This window comes from Colossoma macropomum, unplaced genomic scaffold, assembly GCF_904425465.1.
Source record: "Colossoma macropomum unplaced genomic scaffold, Colossoma_macropomum, whole genome shotgun sequence".
NCBI classification, from domain to species: domain Eukaryota; kingdom Metazoa; phylum Chordata; class Actinopteri; order Characiformes; family Serrasalmidae; genus Colossoma; species Colossoma macropomum.
In genome coordinates this window covers 26,258,433-26,282,029 of record NW_023494794.1, presented here as the reverse complement: position 1 = coordinate 26,282,029, position 23,597 = coordinate 26,258,433, and the positions used below count along the sequence as shown (strand labels likewise).

Genomic DNA, 23,597 nt, shown 5'->3' with positions numbered 1-23,597 from the left:
AACTCTGCCCCACCCCTTTTTCTCTCTTACTCTTTTTTCCCCTTTCTCTCTCTCTCTCCCTCTCTCTCTCTATCCCACTGTTTTTTCTTTTTCTTCTTCTGTTTCTTTTCTTTCATTTCTTTCATCTTTCATTCTCTTGGGCTCCATCACTTTCACAGTCTGTTCTCTTTCTCTCTCTCTCTCCTATTTTTCTTACATTCTCTCGTTCCCTCTGCCCCTTTCACGTTCTTTCTTTTTTTCTATTTCTCTTTATCTCCCTCCTTCTTTTCTCTCTCTCTCTCCATCCCACTCTTTTCTCTCTTTCTCCTCTCCATTTCTTGCTTTCATTCCATCTTTCCTTCTCATTCTCTCGGTCTCCCTTCTCACTTTCCCAGTTCATGCACTTCATTCTCGTTCTCTCTCTCTCTCTGTCACACTCCATCTCCCCCTTTTTTTCCCTCTCTCCCTTCTTCTCTCCTTCTTTGTCTCACTCGTTTTCTCTTCAGCTCCCTGTCCTTCTTCTGTTTCTTATTTTCTGTTCATGTTTCTATTTTCCCCATTTTTTCTTCTTTTTCTCCCTCTCTCTCTCTCTTAGTCTTTCTTTCTGTATCTCACTCAATCCCACTCTTTTCTCTGTCTTCTTCACTCTCTCTCTCTCTCAATCTCTCTCTCATATACTGTTTCCAGCTTTCTGTCTCTCCTGCTCTCCGTCTCTTCAGCTGTCTTTAAAGCACTTCATTTTCTTCTCCTCCTGTCTTTTCTTGTCTCTCCCTTTTCCTGTTTCACACTGCGAATCCTCTGGAAGCCTCTCTCTCTTTCCCTCACAGAGACGCTGCTGTAATGTTGCTCTCATCATTCTTCTGTTTGGCTATCGCGTCTGTCCGTCTCATTCAGTGAGTTTTTTAATCCAGTTCCACTTTTTTCTGGACCCACCAAACTGCTGCTTGTGGGTGTGCCAAAGCGTGCAGCAACAAAAAGGGAGAGACGCGTGTCAACACCACTCAGCATCAGCCGCTGCACTGCTGAACAGAGGACTAAACTGAAATTAGATCTCTCTCTCTCTCTGTGCTGGTCCCTAAATGCCTCTCTCTCCCCCCCTGCAGGAGAAAGAGAAGAAGTACATGTTGCAGGTGGACAACCTGAAGCTGAGAGATGTGGAGAAGAGCTTCATGTCCAGCAAGCACATCTTCGCCCTGTTCAACACAGAGCAGAGGTCAGATAAAATCCTGTGACGTCATACAGGCGTCCAAAAAGACAGCACACACCATGATGACCACTCACTCTTCCCCTTAACCCCAAACGTAGTCGCTCAGCCAACATGTTTTGCGTCTTAAGTTTTGCACTGGAGCCAAGGTGTGAAATACATGGCATTCTGGGGGGTCCAGGACCCCTAATTACCCTCTTGGATCCCCCTGAATGTCTTAAAATTCTGGGGGGTCCCTGAAAATAAACTTTTGACGTTATGCTGTCATTGTTTAGCTGCTTCTCTCACAATCAGCGGGATTTTGTCTTGGGCATTTTGAACTAACTAGAGATGCAGCACTGATCTGCCTCAGGGTGGCGCTGTAGCAGACTGGTTCACCCAGTTGGTCCTTCATAGCCTAACCAGAGAATGGTTTCCCAAACACTAGAGAGTCCAAAATGAACGGGTTGATATGGAGCATTTGAGCAAAATCATAGTTTTAACACTGCTGTTATATTTTAAGAGCTTTTAAGTTATATGAGTTTAAAAAGGAGCTTCATGTTCATTCATGATGTCTGTGAGCGCAAACAGCCAATGAGCTGCTCTGCCTGCCAGCCAATCAGCACTCAGTAGCAGTAATGTTAGCGTTCTGCTGCCCAAAATGCTTTAGAATAAAGGAACCATACAGGTCAGCTTCTTAGTTTTTTAGTGAAATCCATCCTTCTACTCTCTAAAATTAAAGGAAAGTTCTGGTTCAGTGATTAGAAACTATTTTAACTTTTCGTTTTTAGCCGTTGAGCTCCATTCACCCCCATTCATTGAGGACTCGCTCGCGGGCGCCCTCTGCTGTTTTGCAGTAATGTTTTTTTATATAACTGGCGAAATAGAAAGTGGCCAGGCTCCTCATAAACCAGCTTTGGCCTAATACAGGGGTCAGCAACACAGAGCTCCATAATTGTGTGGGGCTCTTTTACTGCCCTGTTGTGGCTCCACAGCAGAATTAGATGTTTAGGTAAAAATAAAATAATCCTCCTTTACAGTAAAATAAAGCTCTGCTGATCGTTCAACACAGTTTAACAGTAAATGGTCTTAAACGCTGCAGTTAATGTAGAACTGCTAATTCACCCTTTAACCCTGAAGGCTGGTGCACAGACTGCTGGTCAACATAGCAACACAGAAAACAATCTTGCCTACCTAGCAGCTAACGAAAAGGCAAAGAGCAAGACTTAAGACAAACATCGATAATTTGGAGACGAGTGGACTTTAGTAGGCACTCCAGCTGGTTTCCTTATTTGTTTTATCCGCAACGAGAAACTGTCAAACACTAAAAAGTCACAAAGCTGAAGTCTTGTTCGAATTGTGCCGTTCCACCTTAAATGGTGCCGCAGTTACATTCTGGCTTCTCAGTCACCATTTAAGATGGAACGAAAAAATTCAAACAAGAAGCTGGAGAATGAGACGCGACTTCAGCCTTGTAAAAAGTTGAACTTAAGAGACATTTTACAAGAAACTGTTCCACTTTTGCGGAAAAGTTTCCTGCTGGAGATGCGAGAAAAGCGGCTATAGCTGAGCTAAAGCTTAAAGCAGAGTAAAGTAAGTCTGCGTTTTCATTTATATTATATTTTTTAGCATATACTGGTACATTAACACATACTGAGACACATTTACTGCTAAGATGGTAAAATGGACATGAAATATTGTGGCTCCCAAGGTGGTTTGTTTTTTATTGAAAAGCAAAATGGCTGTTCTTAATATTCCGATTTCCGACCGCTGGACTAGCAACTGTAACTGAGAAAATGTACAGTATGTCAAAACATATTTGTAAATCTGAAAACTTGCCCAGTTCTCCCAAGAAATTGGTGGAAGAGTGAATTAAAGCTAGCCTCAGCGCCGCTATGCTGAGTGAGCAGCTGGATTAGTGAGCCAACATGGCTCACCCCCAAAAACCTGGGGGCCTTACTGAGTCATGGCCACGACTCAATCATCTCATTCCCACGCCTTAGTAAGGCATGGCCATGCATTAGGATCTCGTTCCCACACGTTAATAAGGCGTGGCCACGCATTATTTTTAATTACACAGGATGTCACTAGCAAGGCTCTGTAGAATTTGGCATATTGAAAGAAGAATAAAACATGAAATGTGCAAAAGTTATGGCACATTTTATTTGTTGTTTTATTACTTTCAGTTTGTTAAACCCAGCAAATAAAATGTCATATTTAGGTGTGTTCTCTGTAATTTGATCAGGGGTGCCCAAATTTTTGCATATGACCGATTGATTTCAGCTGATGCTGCTTTATTCAGTGTGGTTTACCTGAGGAAACTGTATATGTTTGATTTTAGTATGACTTTAATGAGTAAAATGATTTCTGAAACATTTGTGGACTCAAAGTTTAGTGTATAAGGTACTGTTGGCATGTTTCTCACTGCTCTCTCTCTCTCTCTCTCTCTCTCTCTCTCTCTCTCTCTCACATGTACACACAGGAATGTGTATAAGGACTACCGTCAGCTGGAGTTGGCCTGTGAGAGTCAGGAGGAAGTGGACGGCTGGAAGGCCTCTTTCCTGCGAGCTGGTGTTTACCCAGAGCGCGTGGTGGTGAGCTGTCCTCACCGCACTGTGTCTCAGTGCAACGTCTGCTGCGTTCAGATAGGATTTTGATAAGATATTTCAGTTTCTGTGCGATTCTTTAGGAAATTTAGTGAGCTGAAATTTTACTTTTCACAATTTGGCTCAGTTAGATTTTTGTATGAATCATTTTTAATGATTTAAAAACAGAATAAATAAAAAACTCATAATAAAAATAACACCGTAGCATCTGTGAAGTCACTGTTGTGATGTGGTTACTGATAAGGTTTTAGATAAATAAACCCAAAACAAATAACCCCAGTTTTATTGTAGTCCATGCATATATAAATGTATTATTCTTGCGTCATTATGCACCAAATTATGCTTACATATGTGGTTGTGGAAGTGCTGTCTGTCTCTCTCACTTCGTACTGTGTTTCTTTTTCCTGGCAACCCACTAGGAGAAGGATAAGGTACAGTTCTCAGCACTCATTTTTACAATTTCTCAATGAGATCTGGCAACCCAAACTTTGGGTTCCCTTCACATCACAGTTCAATCTGGTAATTTTGAGCTGTAATGCTCCTACAGAGTGTATCAATACAAACTGGCAATAAATATAGCAGTACAATCTGGCAACCCAAAGCTCTCCTTTCTCTTAATATATTAGTGCAATCTTATTTTCTGTAATTTGTCAACAAAATCTGGCAACCCCAAGATGCCATTTCCCTTCAGTATCTCAGTTCAATCTGGCAACCTTTAGGTCTACTTTCCCTCAGCATCTCAGTGCAATCTGGAAACTCTGAGCTGTACTGTCCCTTAATATATCGGCACAATCTGGCAACCCCAAGCTCTGCTTTTCTTCAATATATCAATGCAATCTGGCAACCTTGAGCACTCTTTTCCCTTCATATACCAGTGAAATCTGACAAGCTTGAGGTTTGCTTTCGGGTTAAAATATATTGGTACAATCTGGCAACCCTGAGCTCTACTTTCTCTTCATATATCAGTACAATCTGGCATCCTTGAGTTCTACTTTGCCCTGATATAACAGTGCAATCTGACAACCCTGCTCTGTACTTTCTCTTCATATCAGCACAATATTTAGTTTGATTTATTAATTTCAGACTCATAACTGACAGGTAAGAAATACAACTAAGAGCGAATGAAGTATTAAACATTCACTTATACATACAATTAATAATCATTAGAAATAATAAATTAAGAATTTTCTGTTTTAAATTATTACATAGATATTTATTTCAAATATTGATACTCATTAATTGGGCCCCTACTATAAAATTCCAACTGAACTTGATTACGTATTTATAATTATTTAAAAAAAATGTATGACTTGTTACTTGTTATTAAGTAATAATCAAGGAATATCATAATAAAGATGATTAACCAAGCTTTAATTATGAACTACTTCATTCAAATTAGAATGTAGACATTTATTATTCCAAATAATTGTAAATAAAGGTTGTATTTTTTAGCTATGAATATCAAATAACTAGATAATTGTTATATACCTTAATCAAATAATTAAACAATTGTGACTATTATTAATAATAATTTTTGATTATTGAAATGTCACCAAGTGAATCGTTAATCATTTAAATGGTAGCATTTTTTAATTTTTTGACTTAACGTATCTAATAATTATCAAAGTGTGAACAATTGTTACCAAATTATTAAATAACGATTAGGCTGCTGTTTATTTGGGTCTAATTATGCAGTGTTAAAACTCCAAACAGCGAATTTTTCTCTCTTCTCGCCACGTTTAGAGCGACACCAGTGAAGAGAACGGCTCAGACGGCTTCATGCACTCCATGGACCCTCAGCTGGAGAGGCAGGTGGAAACCATCCGCAACCTGGTGGACTCCTACATGGGCATCGTCAACAAGACCATCCGCGACCTCATGCCCAAGACCATCATGCACCTCATGATCAACAATGTGAGTGGCAGACGGCTGTGGGTGAAGGTGGAGAGCGCAGTGTGTACAGCAGGACCTCACGTGGGGCTGCTTTAGGGCCTGTTTGTGATGTGAGTCACGCCACAGTACGTTAGTCACTCTGAGACAGATATACAGAGTTGTTGTGAGTCGGGGTGAGTGGCTTCCTCCTCTCTAATCTTCTTAAATGATCTCAGCGGTCAGTGTGCAGCTTAACCACTGTCCCTGGGCTGCTTGTTGATAAACAGCGTACATACACCAGAGCTGCAGGGGGCACGGGTGCAGTCCTGAGCTGTTTACGCAAGGCTCCTGCACTTCCTGAGAAAGTCTTATAAAGTCTTAAAATAGTTTGCAGAAATGTAATCCGAGTCACCACAAGCAGAAATGGTGATTTTGGTCCTGTCGGTCATTTTTTAGATCACATTTCTTCCCTTAAACTGTATTCATAGAAAACTCAACAGTGTTTATTTCTGCCTGTGTAGCCAATTTGCATCCACACACATCTAAATGTATTTTCCCAGTTAGTTTATGGAGGGCACAGCACAGCCACACGGCACAATTTATGCCAGATATGAATAAAAAGATAATTCTCTAATTAATCTTATTTGAATATCCAAGTATGTCTATTTTCTTTGTACTACTGACAGCATTTAGACAATGGCCTGAGATCCCGCTGGGTAATGCAATTCTAGGCCCATTCTATCCCATACAAATTAAAATAATGCGTGGCCACGACTTACTAAGGTGTGGGAACGAGATAATTAAGTCGTGGCCACGACTGAGTAAGGCGTGGGAACGAGATCATGCCTTGCGAAGTCGTGGCTACGCATTAGAATCTCATTCCCACGCCTTACTAAGTCCTGGCCACAACTTAATTATCTCATTCCCACGCCTAACTAAGTCATGGCCACACATTAGGATCTCGTTCCCATGCATTAATAAGGCGTGGCCACACGTTATTTTTTTTTAAGGGATGTCACCAGCATAATCATCATAATTGGATTTCAGCAGTTATCTGATTATTCAAATGGTCATGTAAACACCATACTCCCACCTAGAAATCCGACTAAGAAATCTGATAAAGAGAGCTGGATTTTAGCTCAGTAATCAGATTTCTGAGTGTTGTAAACTCTTACTCTGATTTCTTTCGGATTTCTCAGTCTGAGCATGTGCAAAACAGACTACTGTACTAGAAATAAGCGAGCAGTGAATCCGCGAGACACAGCAAAACACTTTTGGAGCAACACTGAAGCCAAATACATGCTTGATGATGAAGCATTTAAATGTTCTTCATCTTCTAGATGACGGATGTTCATATTTTCAGGTAAAGTGGCGCGATGTTTTTTTAAAAAGAAAAGAGCCGCGGCATGACGTTTGAGCTTTATGTTATGTTTACGTCACGTCTTCTTCTGTGAGTTTATTGGCTGGTTGCAAAGCAGAAATCTGATTACTGTCTGACTCATGTAGACCCAGAGTTTCCCCATTATCTGATTACTCAAGTGCATATAAATGCTTTGTTCGGATTACTGACAAAATCTGATTTTCTGCAGTTATCAGATTACTAAGTGCATGTAAACACGCTCAGTGATGTTGAGGTCTGGACTCTGGGATGGACAGTTTGTCATTCTCTAGCTTCTTGTTTTGATTTTTGAATGTTCCTCTTTTCTCAGTGAGGTTCTTCTTGACAGCTACACATCCTTTCAGACCCATAGCCTTGAGTCATCTTCTCAGAGTGGAGGGATGGACAGAAGCACATGTGGATTTTTTCAGATTTGAAGCAGCTTGATTTTTTCTCTCAAGGATCAAAGCTTTAAGTGCTGTTTGTCTCATGGGGACAGTGTTGGTGGTCTTCCAGGCCTTGCAGGTGGTTGTTAGGAGTCCCATTTTTGCTGTACTTTGAATAATATTTTTAATAAAACGCCATTTTGGAAACTCCTTAAAGTGGATTATCTTATATCTATTATCTGTATCAGACATATCTCCTGAACAATTAATAACTTGTACTTATAGGGCATTTTGAGTGGAAATTAATTAAATAAAGGGTCTCTGACTTTTGCACATTAGTACATACGTATTATATCTCTTTCTCCTGCCCCTCTAAACAGACAAAAGAGTTCATTAACGCGGAGTTGCTGGCTCAGCTGTACTCGTGTGGAGATCAGAACACTCTGATGGAGGAGTCTGCGGAGCAGGCCCAGCACAGGGACGAGATGCTGAGGATGTACCACGCGCTCAAGGAGGCGCTCCACATCATCGGAGACATCAGCACCAGCACTGTCTCCACCTCCCTGCCACCACCTGTGGATGACTCCTGGCTACAGGTGCAGCGCACCGGCTCCGGTGGAAGGTACGAGATAGTGAGAGAGACATAAAGGGAGATTCTCAGCAGAATCGTGTTCAGTACATAGTCTGAGAGCTGCAGAGACATCGTACTGCGAAGCTGGCCAAAAACTCCAAAACATGATGAAGTGGCGCCACCTGCTGTTGAAAACTGACTAAAGCTCCTTCTTGAACTTTTACAGGAAAAAAGCTGGCCAAAAATCATCTACCAAGCCCAAATGTAGTTGATCAGACATGTCTGGTATCCAACGTTTACATCGTTGTCCAATGAAAACCATGTATCTCCATTTTTTCCTTTACATTGTCTGAAAATTTCATGATGATTGGACCAATAGAAATGCTCCAAAATTGCTCAGAATAGAAACTCTTTCCATTAACTTACGTTGAAAGCAAAGAAAGTTTTTGTCTCCTGTAAAATTACTATTTTGGAGATGCTTGTTTTTCTTTGGACAGCGACAATTTGCACTGGAGCTGCTACTATCTGTCCAAAAGTTTGTGGACATCTGCTCATTTAGTATTTCTTCTAATATGAATGGCATTAATAGGGAGTTTGTCCTTCTTTGCTGCAATAACAGCCTCTGCTCTTCGGGAAAGGTTTAACACTAGATGTTGGAACATTGCTGTGAGGATTTGATTACATTCAGCCATGAGAGCATTAGTGAGGTCAGGTAATGATGTTGAATGATCAGTTCTAGTTCACTCCAACCCATTCCGAAGGAGCTTTATCACTCCAAAGAACTCAGTTCCACTGCTCCACAGCCCAGTGCTGGGGGGCTTTAAACTCCTCCAGCCAGGTCTCACTCTAGCCTTTTGGGGGTCTAACCAAGATTAAAAATAAAAGCAGAAGCCATGCTAACACTACACTACCACACTAACATACTAACACTATACTAATGCTATACTAACCTGATGTTATTAGCTGATGTTGACTTTTTACTACCTAATAGCATTTTTCTATAGTCTTCCCTCAGGCTAAGCTAGTTAGCTTGACCGCACTGTCATGCAGTTATGGGTATATAATGACATTCATAAGTCTTGTTATTGTTCTCCTTTTTAATTGGTCTTACAGAATTATATCTAAAAGGTTAGGAATCACATTAGGGCTCAACCGTCTAAGCGTTGGCCCTATCATCAGGAGATCGCGAGTTTGATCCCTGGTGATGCTACAGCCATCCATAGCCGGGAGTCCGAGAGAGCACAACTGGCCTCGCTCTCTCTGTGTGGGTGGGATGGCTGCCCTTCTCCCCTCATCACTCAACGCCATGCTAGTCAGCGCAGGCGTCTGTTAGCTGACGTAACAGATCTGGCGGTTGGCGCTTTCCTCCGAGCGCGTTCAGCTGTCCAGCGACGTTGCGTGAGCGGCAGTTCGAAAAGATGCGGTGGAGCTTCACAGGTCTCGGAGGAAGCCTGTGTTAGCCTTTGCCCTCTTAGCGTTGAAGGCATCGTGTGATTGGGGGAGTCTTAACCAGCGGGTGGAATTGGAGACGACTAAATTGGTGAGATAATTGGGTAAAAAAAAAAAAAATAAAAAATGGCATTATGCTAACATAAAAACAAACCCTTATTTTTGAGCTTTTTCTTTGCATCTTCTCAATTTCTTGTCTGTTTTTCAACTTCTGATGTGTACATTCTTTTTTGAGATGATTAATCAGTCACTTTTTTTTCCTCACTTGCACATCTAACATGCCCAATGGCACAGCAATATCACAAAAGTTGTTATGGGGCCCCCTGCTGGCCATGGAGCCCTAAGCAGCTGCTTATGTCACTTATCAGGTAGAGCGAGCTGTGTCTAACTGATGCTTGGCGTTGGGCGTGGTGACCTCAGGCTAATGTGCGGCTGAGCCAGAGCTCCCCATTCTATTGGCAGTGCTTTTCTGTGGAGGTTATACAAGCTGGACTCCTGTGTCAGAAACAGGAGCAAATTAAAGTGGCTGAAGTCACTAATTACAAGGGCTGTCTGAATACTTTTGGGCACATATCATGTAAATCCCCAGTGTGCTCCCCTAAATCTAAAGACTTAATGTACCACTCATTAAAACTCTCTCTGTCTCTCTGTCTCTTCCTCTTCCCACTAGATCTCCAGCCACCAGTCCCACTCCTCAGAGACGGGCCCCTCCTCCGGGACCCCCGGCTCGGCCCAGTTCTCGTGGCTCCGCCCCTGGGCCCCCTGCCGCAGGGGGGCCGCCTGTGCCCTCTCGCCCCGGGGCCTCACCCGACCCATTCGGAGGGCCACCACCTCAGGTCCCATCCCGCCCTAACCGCGCACCCCCAAGCGTGCCCAGGTGAGAGAAACCACCCACCACGTTTTAGCGAAGCTAAGCTAAGGAAAGCTGTGACACTTTGTGATGATGTTGTTGAAAGGAGGTGCTGAATAAACATGCAGATCACTGTTTGCTGTCAGTGTAATTAGTCCTGCCTAACGAGAAACTCCATCTGCTCTCAGCCGAGGAGTGTGAGACACCTCCGAGTGGAGCGGTGTGGGTGAGTGATGATATGAATAGGGCTATTCACCGGTCACCACTTCAACGTTTAAACGATAAGAGAGAAACAATTAACTAACAACCTTCTACATACAGTAGCCAAAAACTCCCTTTTAACAACTGTCATTTATTAATGCTGTTTAAACGGAATTAACTGTCCGTCAGTCTTACTTTTGGTGCATTCAGACGTTCTTCATAATCTCGTGAATTTCCTTAAATGTTGCTTAAATGTCCGACAAAGTCATTCATACAGGCAGGAGGTGTGGGTGCCTGGCTGCCTCACTGCCTTTCCTCACTTGCCTAAGCAGTCACTACAAAAAAACCTGCATAACTCTACCATTTAGTTTGTTATCGCTTTATAATTTCAGCTTTTACTTTCACCATGCTGTCCTGGCTAGCATGAAGCAAGCTGTGAATATGAATATACAGATATATTTACAGATATATTACAATTGAAAAATGTTAGGGTTACAATTTCTTTATATTTTAAAATAAAACAATAAGTTATTTTAACAATTACACCTTCTTGAGCCTCAATTTAGCAAGATTGGTTTTTAAATCAATCATATTGAATTCCGAGCACCACAGAAGAGCTCGTCCTCACAGTCATGTGTGAAGGCTGAGGCCATATTTTGAGGTAAAAATCATGTTTTTCTGCAGTTTTAACTGCAATAATCTATACATGACTATGGAATATATGATTTAAATAACGTAAAGAAAACAAATGGCAAATAAATATTATAAAATATATAATGAAAGTTCCCCAGGAGTCGAGTCACTGGTGTTACTGCGTAACAAAAAAGCTCTTATTTTGAAATAAAAGTCACACTGATGACATCACTCGACTTCCTTTTACCTGTTTTCTGAGGATCTATGAAGAAAAGCACATGGTGAGTCCACTGTGTCTTTCAGTTATCAGAGATTTTCTCATTTAGCTCATGATTTCATATGAAGCTTTTAGCTGAAGTCACTGGTGTGACCGACTTTATTCTGAGGTAACTGTGAAAAAATAGAATACAAATGGATTAAATTACATATTTTAGTGGATATTCCATGATTGACAACATGTGGTTTGATGCTCTGTAGCAGTTACTTTGTAAAATGCAGTTTTCATTAAAATGTCTCTGGTCACCTTTATTATGTGTAACACCAATGAGGATCAGTAACACCAGTGACTCCTATAGACAGATAGAAAAGTGGACGTTTCTGTAGAATGACCCTGGTCCATTCACTATGAAAGGCGCACACAATGTAAAGAGAAGTGTGTGAAAACTCAAGATGGATCAAGTTTTTTCCCGAGCAACAATGCTGTATCGTTCACACCCGAAAGCAAAAACTATTACAGTTTGATGACGTGACAGTTTTCTGACCGTGAGTTGAGGAGGACTCTCTGAATGCACCATTAGTCATACTTTCCACGACTGTAGTTATCGTTCAAACGTTTAACCGTCCAAGCATTCGGCCGTTTAGTGTCTAGTTTGTTTTCAACGTCTCGAGTATGAATGACTGAGTGAATGAACTCACATGAGCACAGGTGCCTGAGCACTCAGTGTAACACTGTAGAGGAAAAGAGGAAGCCTGCACTATGTTCTAATTACACTGTTAGTGCATCACCCACCGTCACATAAAACCACAGAGAACGACACCTTGACCTACTACATTAAAGGCTGACCAATGGCGGGAAATGACTGTATGCATAGTTAAAGCCCCAGGGAACTTAAATATTTCTACGTAGGTTAATCTTGGCCAGTGGATTCGGCCAAAATTCTTTCTATGTAAATTATGAGGCCCTAATTTTGAGCCATGTGTACTTAAGCAGTATCCTGACCAATCACAAGGCAGATGTGGTTTGTCTCACCAACACAGCTTTAAAAAAATAAGTCCCTGTGAGTGCATGCACTCAATAATCCAATCATAATCTGATTTCTGCAGTTATCCAGTTATTCAGATGGTCATGTAAACACCATACTCCGATCTAGAAATCCGATAAATGAGATTTCTCAGTGCATGTGGACTCTTACTCTGATTTCTTTCACATTTCTCAGTCTGCGCATGTGCAAAATAGACGGCGTCACCAGATATAAGCGAGCAGCGTCGCCGCGAGACGCAGCGAAGCACTTTTGGAGCAACACTGAAACCAAATACAAAATAAAGGATTGAAATATTCTTCATTTTCTAGATGATGTTTGTTCATATTTTCTGGTAAAGTGGCGCGATGTTTTAAAAAAAAGCTGCGGCATAAAGTTTGAGTTTTACATTATGTTTCCGTCACGTCTTCTTCTGTGAGTTTATTGGCTGGTTGCAAAGCAGAAATCTGATTACTGTCTGATTCATGTAGACCTGAAGTTTTTACATTATCTGATTACTCAAGTGCATGTAAACGCATTGATCGGATTACTGACAAAATCTGATTTTTATTGGATTATTGAGTGCATGTAAACGCACCCTGTGTTTGAAAAAAAACTTATTCAGTGAAAGCTAACAACCAAGCGAAAGCTAACCTAGCAAACATAACTGAACTATCAAGCTAGCTTATCTGTCCGCCTGTCGTCTGTCCATCCGGTCATTCAGATGGCTACACCAGCATTAAAGTGAATAAGAATCTTTTTTAAGACGTCGTCATATAAAATCTGGACAATGTAGAGTCCGTTTCACTCATTTCTCTCTGCTTTGCTGGTTGTGTTTAGTTCTGCTTCAGTGCCACTGCAGACAGGGAGTGTTGGACTGAGGGTCATCTGAATATTAGGCCACGCCCACACAGTTCTCAGATAGGTTTGATCAGCAGTTTTTATATACGGAAGATCCAGAGAGGCCATCAACTGTTGCGATAATTTTCTGGATTGTTATCTTGAGATAACAAGATAAGTAACTCATTATTTCAAGATAACCATTTTGTTGTCTTGAGATAACAAGATAAGTAACTTGTTATTTCAAGACAACAATTTTGTTATCTTAACATAATAGGATAAGTAACTTGTTATTGCAAGATAATAATGTTGTTATCTTGAGATAAGTAACTCATTATTTCAAGATAACAGTTTTGTTATCTTGAGATAACAAGATAAGTAACTTGCAATTTCAAGACAATAATTTTGTTATCTTGACATAACAAGATAAATAACTCCTGAAGAAAGTTGCTATAATTAACTTCTTATTTAAGATAACATTTTTTATCTTGAGAAAACGAGATAATTAACTTGTTATCTCGAAATAACAATCCAGAAAATTATAACTACCTCATGGCCTCTCTGGACTTCCATTTTTTTCGTTCAAACTTTGCTGGATGTTTGAATAGATGTTGATCATGAACAGTTTTAATACTTTACGGGTTCCCTGGGCCTTTAAGCGGAGAGAGCGAGAGAAGGATACAGAGAGAGGCTGATAATGTTCGCTTTCTCTTTGATTTACTTCTGCACTGCTGATGTGGCCCTGTGTTGTGTGGGATTGGTGAAGTGAACTGGTCTCACACTAGCAGGGAAGCTTGCCTCCTGAAGTCAACACACACACACACACACACACACACACACACACACACACACATACACACATACACACACACACACACACCTTGAAATACACACTTTAACTCTCCCTTAACATCTGTAGCAAGTGGTGAATCCCTTAAAATTGAATCCATAATAGTTTAAAGCTTTGTTTAATGAATTACTGCAATTTGAGTGATTACCAAGATCTTTTTATTAGTTTTTTGTATTAGCTTTTACAGTCAGTCAGTAGCAGTTCTGGAGTTATTTTAATCCGGTATGAGTCTACAGTGTGTGTAGTTTTACAGTCTGACGGTAATAATTGTGGAGTGATTTTAATCCAGTATGAATCTGCAGTGTGTGTAGTTTTTACAGTCTGATAGTAATAATTGTGGAGTGATTTTAATCCAGTATGAATCTGCAGTGTGTGTAGTTTTACAGTCTGACAGTAATAATTGTGGAGTGATTTTAATCCAGTATGAATCTGCAGTGTGTGTAGTTTTTACAGTCTGATAGTAATAATTGTGGAGTGATTTTAATCCAGTATGAATCTGCAGTGTGTGTAGTTTTTACAGTCTGATAGTAATAATTGTGGAGTGATTTTAATCCAGTATGAATCTGCAGTGTGTGTAGTTTTACAGTCTGACGGTAATAATTGTGGAGTGATTTTAATCCAGTATGAATCTGCAGTGTGTGTAGTTTTTACAGTCTGACGGTAATAATTGTGGAGTGATTTTAATCCAGTATGAATCTGCAGTGTGTGTAGTTTTACAGTCTGACAGTAATAATTGTGGAGTGATTTTAATCCAGTATGAATCTGCAGTGTGTGTAGTTTTACAGTCTGACAGTAATAATTGTGGAGTGATTTTAATCCAGTATGAATCTGCAGTGTGTGTAGTTTTACAGTCTGACAGTAATAATTGTGGAGTGATTTTAATCTGGTATGAATCTGCAGTGTGTGTAGTTTTACAGTCTGATGATACAGAAAACTTGACCCATATCTCTTCATAATAACATCAGATGAATGTGAACATCTACTAATTATTAAATACACTGTATTTGACATTGAAGCCTTTGAAAAGTTCCTTTCACCACTTGCTACAAACTTGCAACCTACTGACCTCCAATTCTAACCGACAAGCTAACTCTCCTGTCCTTTCTAATAATCCATTAGTTGAACTGCACAACGTCCAAGATGAAGGTCAGATTGTTCTGGAGTCAGTAATGAAGTCCTCTGATGCTCTTCTAGATCAGTTTCATTGGCTTTTATAGACTTCGACCTGGAGGTTTTGCAGTTCAGTCTTGTTATCAGCTGAGACTGGAGCAGTGTTAATGTGCCGTGGGTCTCTCCTCCATTTAAACCGTGTTTCTTGCACATTCCCACCTTTTCCCCTGTCCTCCACCTCCTTCCCTTCCTCACTCTGCCTCCACCCTACCTGTTGATTATGATTGCTTTTCACAGAATTACTATCAGTGACCAGTGAGGACCACCGCGTCTGGTATGTGCGTGGTGCTTGGCCCCCTACTCCGTGGCTTCAGAACCTGCCACTCGCTCGCTTATCGCTGCATGGCCATCTGCCTCTGAGCCTCTGAGCCCTCCCTGAAGATTCACACTCACCCAATTAGAGAGTCCTTCACACTGTTCACACATGCTAACGAGTGCAGTTAGCCTGTGCACAGCTGGAGGACTTTCTAGGAGTGGACAGTTTACGAAATCTCTGAGACACTGTGAGCTCCTTCAGTGGGCCGCACTTCAGTGTTCAGCGCTTTAAACCAGGACTAAGCCATGTTAATTGAAGTATCTGTGCCAAACCAACAGACGTGTTGTTCCATAGCTACTGCTGTCTCTTAAAAGGTTGGACCAAATATTAGCAAAATCCCATTCAACATAATCAGAAACTGTGGTGCACAAATCAAAGTACCCAAATTTAGTTATTAATCATTAATTTAGTTATTAATTATCTTATTACCCAGATAGCAAGCATATATTGGTCCGCTGTCTTGATAAGGTCAGCACCCCACTGACCGTTGGCCACCGTTGGACACTCGGTCTGCCCAAGCTCTACCTAGTTTTTAATCTCCCCAAACAGATTCGAAATGCACAGAGACTTTTATTTTAGAACATAAACTTAGACAAATGTTACGAACAACTGAGAGAAAAAAATGAATGCCTGGGTCTGAAGTAAAATGATTTTATAGATTTTATGTTGTCGCTGGCTCTGTGATGGATTAAAATCACTTACAACTACTATACAAAGTGTAACTAAATAAAGGAAGGTAGGAAAGAGAAGTAAATTGGACTGTGAGGGGAAAGTGAGCGATGATAAGTGGAACTTTGTCTAATATTCTGCTTAACCACTGGTGGGCCGTCCGGAAAACGCTGAGCAAAACGCTAGTGAAGGCCAGCTTTGTCATCAGCGGGCCGACAGTAATTTTAAAGTATACTTATTTAGGTCATCCCAGTACAATAGATCTCATGTAATCTACTTTTTCAAGTGTAAACATCTGATTGATAGGCTAAGCAGAACGTTCACCGGCTTCAGCTGTCTTAACGTTGCTAGCTTGCTAATCCTCTCTCTGTGTTTGCTGTTGAATAGATGAACTTTTTTGATACAGTTCAAGGCAAAAACTCACACTTTCTGTTTTCCTATAAAGTCAGTGAAGGTATGACAAGGAAAATATTGTCAGCAAATGCCTTACAGTAGTTTCAGCTATGCTACAGTAGCTAGTAATAAACTGGTAATGTTAAAACAGCCAAAGCTGGTGAACTTTCTGCTCAAACGCCTTGATTACACGGCAAAAAACTCCCAAACAGAGTGACCTCCCATACAGAAATCTGATATATGGATTTTAAATATATGGCCTATATTAGTATATCTGAACTTTCCTTATGTTTGACAGATATGGACAAATATGTGACATGCCAGCTTATTTGTTTTCATATGTGGAACATATATTTCAGCCAAATATCAACTTATACAAACATATATGTGTAACACATATCTTTAAAATACATACATACATACATACATCATCTAAACCGCTTATCCTTCTGGGTCGTGGTGGGGTGCCTATCCCAGCTGTCATTGGGCAGAAGGCAGGATACACCCTGGACAGGTCGCCAGTCCATCGCAGGGCAGATATCTTTAAAATATGTGATAGAAAACATAATTCATATATGAACAAATTATATTACTGAAATATGCCAGCCCTGATAGCAAGAGGATGGTCCACTGTCGGCCCACTGACGGCAGAGCCCGCAGTCCACTGGCGTTTTGCTCAGCGTTTTCTGGGCGGTCCACCGGTGGTTACAGAGTAATAGACAAAATCCTACTTATCATCACTCATTTTCCATTTACAGTCCAGTTTATTTATTTTTCCTTTCTTCCTTTCTTTCGTTATACTTTGTAAATTAGTTTAGCAAGTAATTTTAATCTAGCACAGCATCAGCAACAACACTTACTACAAATATCAGGCCTAGTCATTATTTCTTTCTCTCAGTTGTTTATTTTCCGACATAAAAGTTTCTATGCATTTAAAATCTGTTTGAGGAGATTAGCTAGCAGACCGATATATGCTCGCTATCTGGGAGCTTATATAAGTTTTTTTGTATTTCGTTTTGATTTTTGGCTTTAAAAAATCTGTGTTTGTATTAGACATATTGGACTTAGAATACATAGAATATGTATAATTCCTATATTATGCACACAGGTCCAGTATTTGATACCTATATACATATATATATATATATATATATATATATATATATATATATATATATATATATGTATGTGTGTGTATTGTGTATATACACAACATAAAAACATATGCCCAACCCTTAATGATATGTGTGCATATATGGCCACATATCAGATATGGACTGTCATAAGAATACAAAATAAGTATAATTTTAAATGAATATAGATTTAAATTGGCATATTTTGATGGATTTTGAGTATCTCATTAGGTTGAATGGGATTTTGGCCAAAATTGTGCAAAACTTATCCAGCCTAACAGCTGTAGCTATAAAAGAGTGCATTTTTGGGTGGAGCACAGATAGAACAGTTTTGGTCCCAGAGGGCCTAAGATGAGCACAGTGGGAATATTTCCTTGCTTAAATACCTACTAAACTTAGTAACTAACTGTCAGATTAAATTGGGTTTAATTTAAAAATCACAGAAACGTGCTGGACTAAGACCCTCAAGGTCCAGAGCTTTAGACCCTTTCTTTATAAAGAAAATGGATCAGTTACAGTTAGTGAAATTCCATTCAAAGCCTGTTACACTATTGGAGGACGGCAGAAGCTTGAAGGACAGCACTGTTACGTTCAGTACCAAAAGGCTGCAGATGGATTAGAGTGAATGGGCGTTAATCCACTGTGGTAAAGTCTCTTTGCTAAAATGTGCCTCTCTCAGAACACTGAACAGATGATGTAAAGGGATGTTCCAGCATTCTTCAACCTAATCTGTCAATCTTTGTCAAAAACCACAGACAATAATTTTGATGTGTTTCCATTCACTTGCAGCTCACTTATAATAGACACCAATGGGAATTGTTTGAAATACAGTACAGTGAGACCACCCTTCATGTATTAGATTTCCTGTCAAAATGGCCATAAAGCATATCGCTGTTGTTGGAAGAAAACCTCGTATCTCCAAAATGGTAACTTTACAGGAGAAGGAAAAAACATACTTTATTTTAATGTAAGTCAGTGGAACCAGACATTTTTCCAAGTCATTTTAGGTTGTTTCTTTTGGTCCATTCATCCTGAAATTTACATACAATGTAAAGGGAAACAGGTATTTTCAAATTATGTCAAAAACTGAAAAACGTCAAAAATGGAGATATGAGGTTTTCTTCCGACAACAGCGATATATACGAAACATTTATGAGGAGATTAGTTGTGAGACAATCCACTTGCATGAGGAAGGAGAAAGTCAAAGGAAAATAAGTGGAAAAAAAGGAGCCTCTGAAACTGGAGTTCAAAAATGGGGCTCCTAACAACCACCTGGAAGACCTGGTCGACACCAAAACTGCCCCATCAGATAAACAGCACTTAAAGCTTTCATCTCTGAGAGAGAGGAGAAAATCAAGCTGCTTCAGATCTGAAAACATCCACAGGTGTTTCTGTCCATCCTTCCACTGTGAGAAGACGACTCAGCGCTGTGGGTCTGAAAGGATGTGTAGCTGATCAAGAAGAACCTCACTGAGAAGAGAAGAACATTTTGCTGCTGTCGGAAGAAAACCTTGTATCTCCATTTTTCAGTTTGTGAGGTAATTTGAAAATACCTGTGGCTCTTTACATTGTGAGTAAATTTCATGAAGAATGGACCAAAAGAAATGACCCAAAATGACTTGGAAAAAACTCTGGTTCCATTGACTTACATTAAAAGTAAAGTATGTTTTTTCCTTCTCCTGTAAAGTTACCATTTTGGAGATACGAAGTTTTCTTCTGACCACAGCGATTAGCTAATCAAACAAAGAAGCTGCTGGAGTTCTCAGAACAATGGACTGACCACCCCAGAACCCAGACATCAACATCACTGAATGCGTTTGGATCGTGAGAAGCATTCTTTTCAGGAGACGTGCTTTCAGTGTCTCAAAGAAATCTGCAGACACACCTCCGAAGTTCATTCTTAGAAGTTGGTTGCACTTTCAGTCCAAACACATTAGAGAGGGTGGTCTCTGTACTGCAGGGGTGCAGTCCTCGAAGGCCAGTGTCCAGCACTGTTTTGAGGTTCCCCTACTGAAACACACCCATTAGACCTGCCATTGAACAGATGAGTGTAATCAGGTGTGTTGGAGCAGGTAAATCACCAAACTGTGCTGTACGCCGGCCCTCCAGGACTGGAGTTGTGCACCCCTGCTGTACTGTAAGTGAAGTCAAAAGTGTCGAACTATTGTCTGTAGTAATCTGTCAAATGCTTCAGATGCATCAGATAGAGATTAGGTTGAAACAGGCTGGACGATTCCTATGATGACCTACTGAACGTGCCACAAGTCTCAGACAGATTTGGAATAGGCCAGTGAGCCTATTGGGTGTGTGAGAGTGTGTGGCCTGCTGAACCTTTGTTTTCCTTTGTTGTAGCGAGCGCAAGTTAAGATCTACCTGACATTTACATTCATTCAGTCAGAATAAGATCAGTCGATCAGTTCATGCTGTTCCTTTCAGGTGCTTTCCCTCAACCTCACTACTAATCTTGAGCACAGTATAAGCACACAGTGGGTACATACAAACACATCTACATCCCACAAAGTTCCACCAGGTTCGGACCGTGAAAGCGAACCTTGCCAAGGGTCGGCTCTGTTCGGTCAGTTGTTGTTTGTCTTGTCATCGCAATCATCTGCATTTTGGTTGCTGAATGTTAAAACATCGGCCCGTTGTGTGCGATGTGTCCAGTGAACATTTCAGATATTCAGCAACGATCTTACACGATGCCATGTGGTTCCTTGTTGTTCAGTGTCATACGCTAAAGAACATGCAGGGTTCTTGTTAACCAGAATAGCTTTTATCATAGTTTATAGTATGTTTTTTATGGGTGTAAATATTAAGGTGAAAATATGAATCATTATAATAGATCATACTAATATTCAGTATTATTATTATGACCACCTCCTTGTTTCTACACTCATTGTCCATTTTATCAGCTCCACTTACTATATAGGTGCACTTTGTAGTTCTACAGTTACAGACTGTAGTCCATCTGTTTCTCTGATACTTTGTTAGCCCCCTTTATTCTGTTCTTCAGTGGCCAGGACCCCCATAGACCCTCTGGTACTATTTGGGTGGTGGATCATTCTCAGCACTGCAGTAACACTGACGTGGTGGTGGTGTGTTAGTGTGTGTTGTGCTGGTCTGAGTGGATCAGACACAGCAGTGCTGCTGGAGTTTTTAAACACCTCAGTGTCACTGCTGGACTGAGAATAGTCCACCAGCCAAAAACATCCAGCCAACAGCGTCCTGTGGGCAGCGTCCTGTGACCACTGATGAAGGACTAGAGGATGACCAACACAAACTGTGCAGCAGCAGATGAGCTATCGTCTCTGACTTTACATCTACAAGGTGGCCTGACAAGGTAGAAGTGTCTAATAGAGTGGACAGTGAGTGGACACAGTGTTTAAAAACTCCAGCAGCACTGCTGTGTCTGATCCACTCAGACCAGCACAACACACACTAACACACCACCACCACGTCAGTGTTACTGCAGTGCTGAGAATGATCCACCACCCAAATAGTACCAGAGGGTCTATGGGGGTCCTGGCCACTGAAGAACAGAATAAAGGGGGCTAACAAAGTATCAGAGAAACAGATGGACTACAGTCTGTAACTGTAGAACTACAAAGTGCACCTATATAGTAAGTGGAGCTGATAAAATGGACAATGAGCATAGAAACAAGGAGGTGGTCATAATGTTATACCTGATCCGTATATATATATATATATGAATACATATAACATTAAGAAGACAAAGTCATTTAAAGTGGTTTGGTGTGAAATGCTCCATTCTAGAGAAACAAGAGTTTCAGTGGTGGTGATGGGAACCAGACATCTGAAGAGTTTGATGCTTCTAAATGTTCCTCACAGAAAGTTATTACATGAAATGGTGAATTACATATAATATATGTATATATATAAAACGTATTTACAATAGTTTTGAGAAGGTTCTGGTTTAATTTAATTTATTTTTAACCCTTGTGTGGTGTTCAGGTCAGTGGGACCCATTTTCAATGTTTATCAAAAGAAAATGATGCGATTTATTATTATTTCAGCCTCAGATTCTTGTCCTTTGCTCATTTTCTATGAAGAACATATAAAATAACCCATTTTCAGTGCCTTCACTCTGTTCACCCCCCACACATTTATATTACACATGTGGTGTTGGGTGAACCCGCGGGGAGTAAAAGTGTGGAGGTGCTGTGTCCTTCACTCTGTTCTCCTCCTACATGGCCTGCTGTTAGTGTGTGTGTGTGTGTGTGTGTTTGTATATGTGTGTGTGTGTGTGTGAGGGTGGACAACATAGACAGGCTGCTGACTGGCTACAGCTGCTAAAGGAGAACCCTTCGCTGGGCACTTGTGATATTTTAAACATCTGGTATTTTTACATAAATTGTTTTGGCTGTATTGATTTTAAAAACAATAATGCGGTTGGTCCAGCAGACCACTGGGTAAAATCCATTCTTTAGAGGCCCATGATCCTGCATATGTTCTAAGGCAAAAAGTCTGCAAAGAAAACTTCAGATTGACCACAATTTTACCACTTTCAATATTACATATAAAAACTGAGAAGATGCGTATATGTTCACTGGCGATTTAGGATAGTAAATAAAATGGCTATATTTGCATTGTAGACATTGTGACCCCTGGTTCCTATCACCACCACTGTGAAGCACTGGAGCCTTTCACATCAAATCACACTGAGGGGAATTTTTTTTTAAATCAGTGGACTTCCCCTTTGAGTATGCTGTAAATATCCTTTACAAAAAGCTGTAGGTTCAGTCCAAATCCATTGTCTCATATGTTGTGAAATGTAAATTTGTCCTGCATTGTGTCCCCCATGGTCATAAACGTGTGTTATGTGTGTGTATATGTGTGTGTGTGGCAGGCAGGGGCGTCCTTGACTCATTCGTGTATTCTCTGTGTCTGTGTGTCCCTGTTTCCATGGCAGCCGACGACCCCCGGCCTCACCCACCCGACCAATCAGATCCACAGACTCCTCCCTCTTAGACTATTAGCCCCTCCCACCACCGTGAAAGGCAAAGGAGACAGGCACGCCCACCTGGTCAAAACCCACCCCTTCAGTCCTCCTCTTCTTCGGACTGACCCCACTCGCTCTACTGCACTGCTACAAACACCAATACACCTTCACGCACTACTGGAATTAGAGAGAGCTACAAAAAAACAAGTGACTTAAACCCTCTGTCAGAAACGCCCGAGTATGACCGGCTGACCGATATATCAGTTTCGCTGATATTTATCAGCGATATTTATTCATCAGAATCGACAAAAAATCCTGCCAATAAACCATTTTGTTAATTTTCTAAGCGAAAAAAAATAAACACAAGAAACAAACATGGCACTTTTCTACAGACTTCAGTGCACAATTTTTATTTATTATTTGAGTTATACTGAAAAATACAGCATAATATATAACATGTGCACAGGCCACATGTGATGTTTTATGTTTTCCCACTATGTTCAATTCAGTAAACTGTGTAATTGTGCACTAAAATTGTGCATTTAAATGTGCAGACGTGTGTTTAGTCTATAGAGGATATGGTAACTTATTTACACTTAGAAAATGAACAGAAAAATCCAGTTTGGTCAGGGGTGTTCATACTTTTGCACAGGACCTCACGAGGATTTATTGGTGTCATAGTCGTATGCTGGGCATCAGGAGCGGAAAATACTTCAATATTACATTAAAAGATTTACACTTTACTAAGGTTTTATTAGAACTGAATACAACTTTTACACTGTTATATTTCCAAAAAAACAAAATTGGTAAACATGTTTTCATTTAGAGCTTCAAAAGCACTGAAAAATATCAAATACCTACGGAGCCCGCTGCCCACACCTGTGCTAATTCGTCTTTGTGTGTGGCAGAGATGTTCACAA

General features: G+C 40.5%; 1 protein-coding gene across 1 annotated transcript in view; it reads left to right on the top strand.

The window, feature by feature from the left end:
• Positions 1-22,950, top strand: part of dnm1a (dynamin 1a) — a 136,421-nt gene extending 113,471 nt beyond the window's left edge. Inside the window, exons 17-23 of the mRNA XM_036580698.1 lie at positions 1,083-1,192; positions 3,645-3,756; positions 4,188-4,199; positions 5,512-5,682; positions 7,785-8,026; positions 10,095-10,301; positions 22,648-22,950. Of these exons, the coding sequence (XP_036436591.1) occupies positions 1,083-1,192; positions 3,645-3,756; positions 4,188-4,199; positions 5,512-5,682; positions 7,785-8,026; positions 10,095-10,301; positions 22,648-22,714 (921 nt within the window). The 3' untranslated portion in view covers positions 22,715-22,950. The remainder of the gene's footprint in view (positions 1-1,082; positions 1,193-3,644; positions 3,757-4,187; positions 4,200-5,511; positions 5,683-7,784; positions 8,027-10,094; positions 10,302-22,647) is intronic.
• Positions 22,951-23,597: the final 647 nt, after the last annotated feature.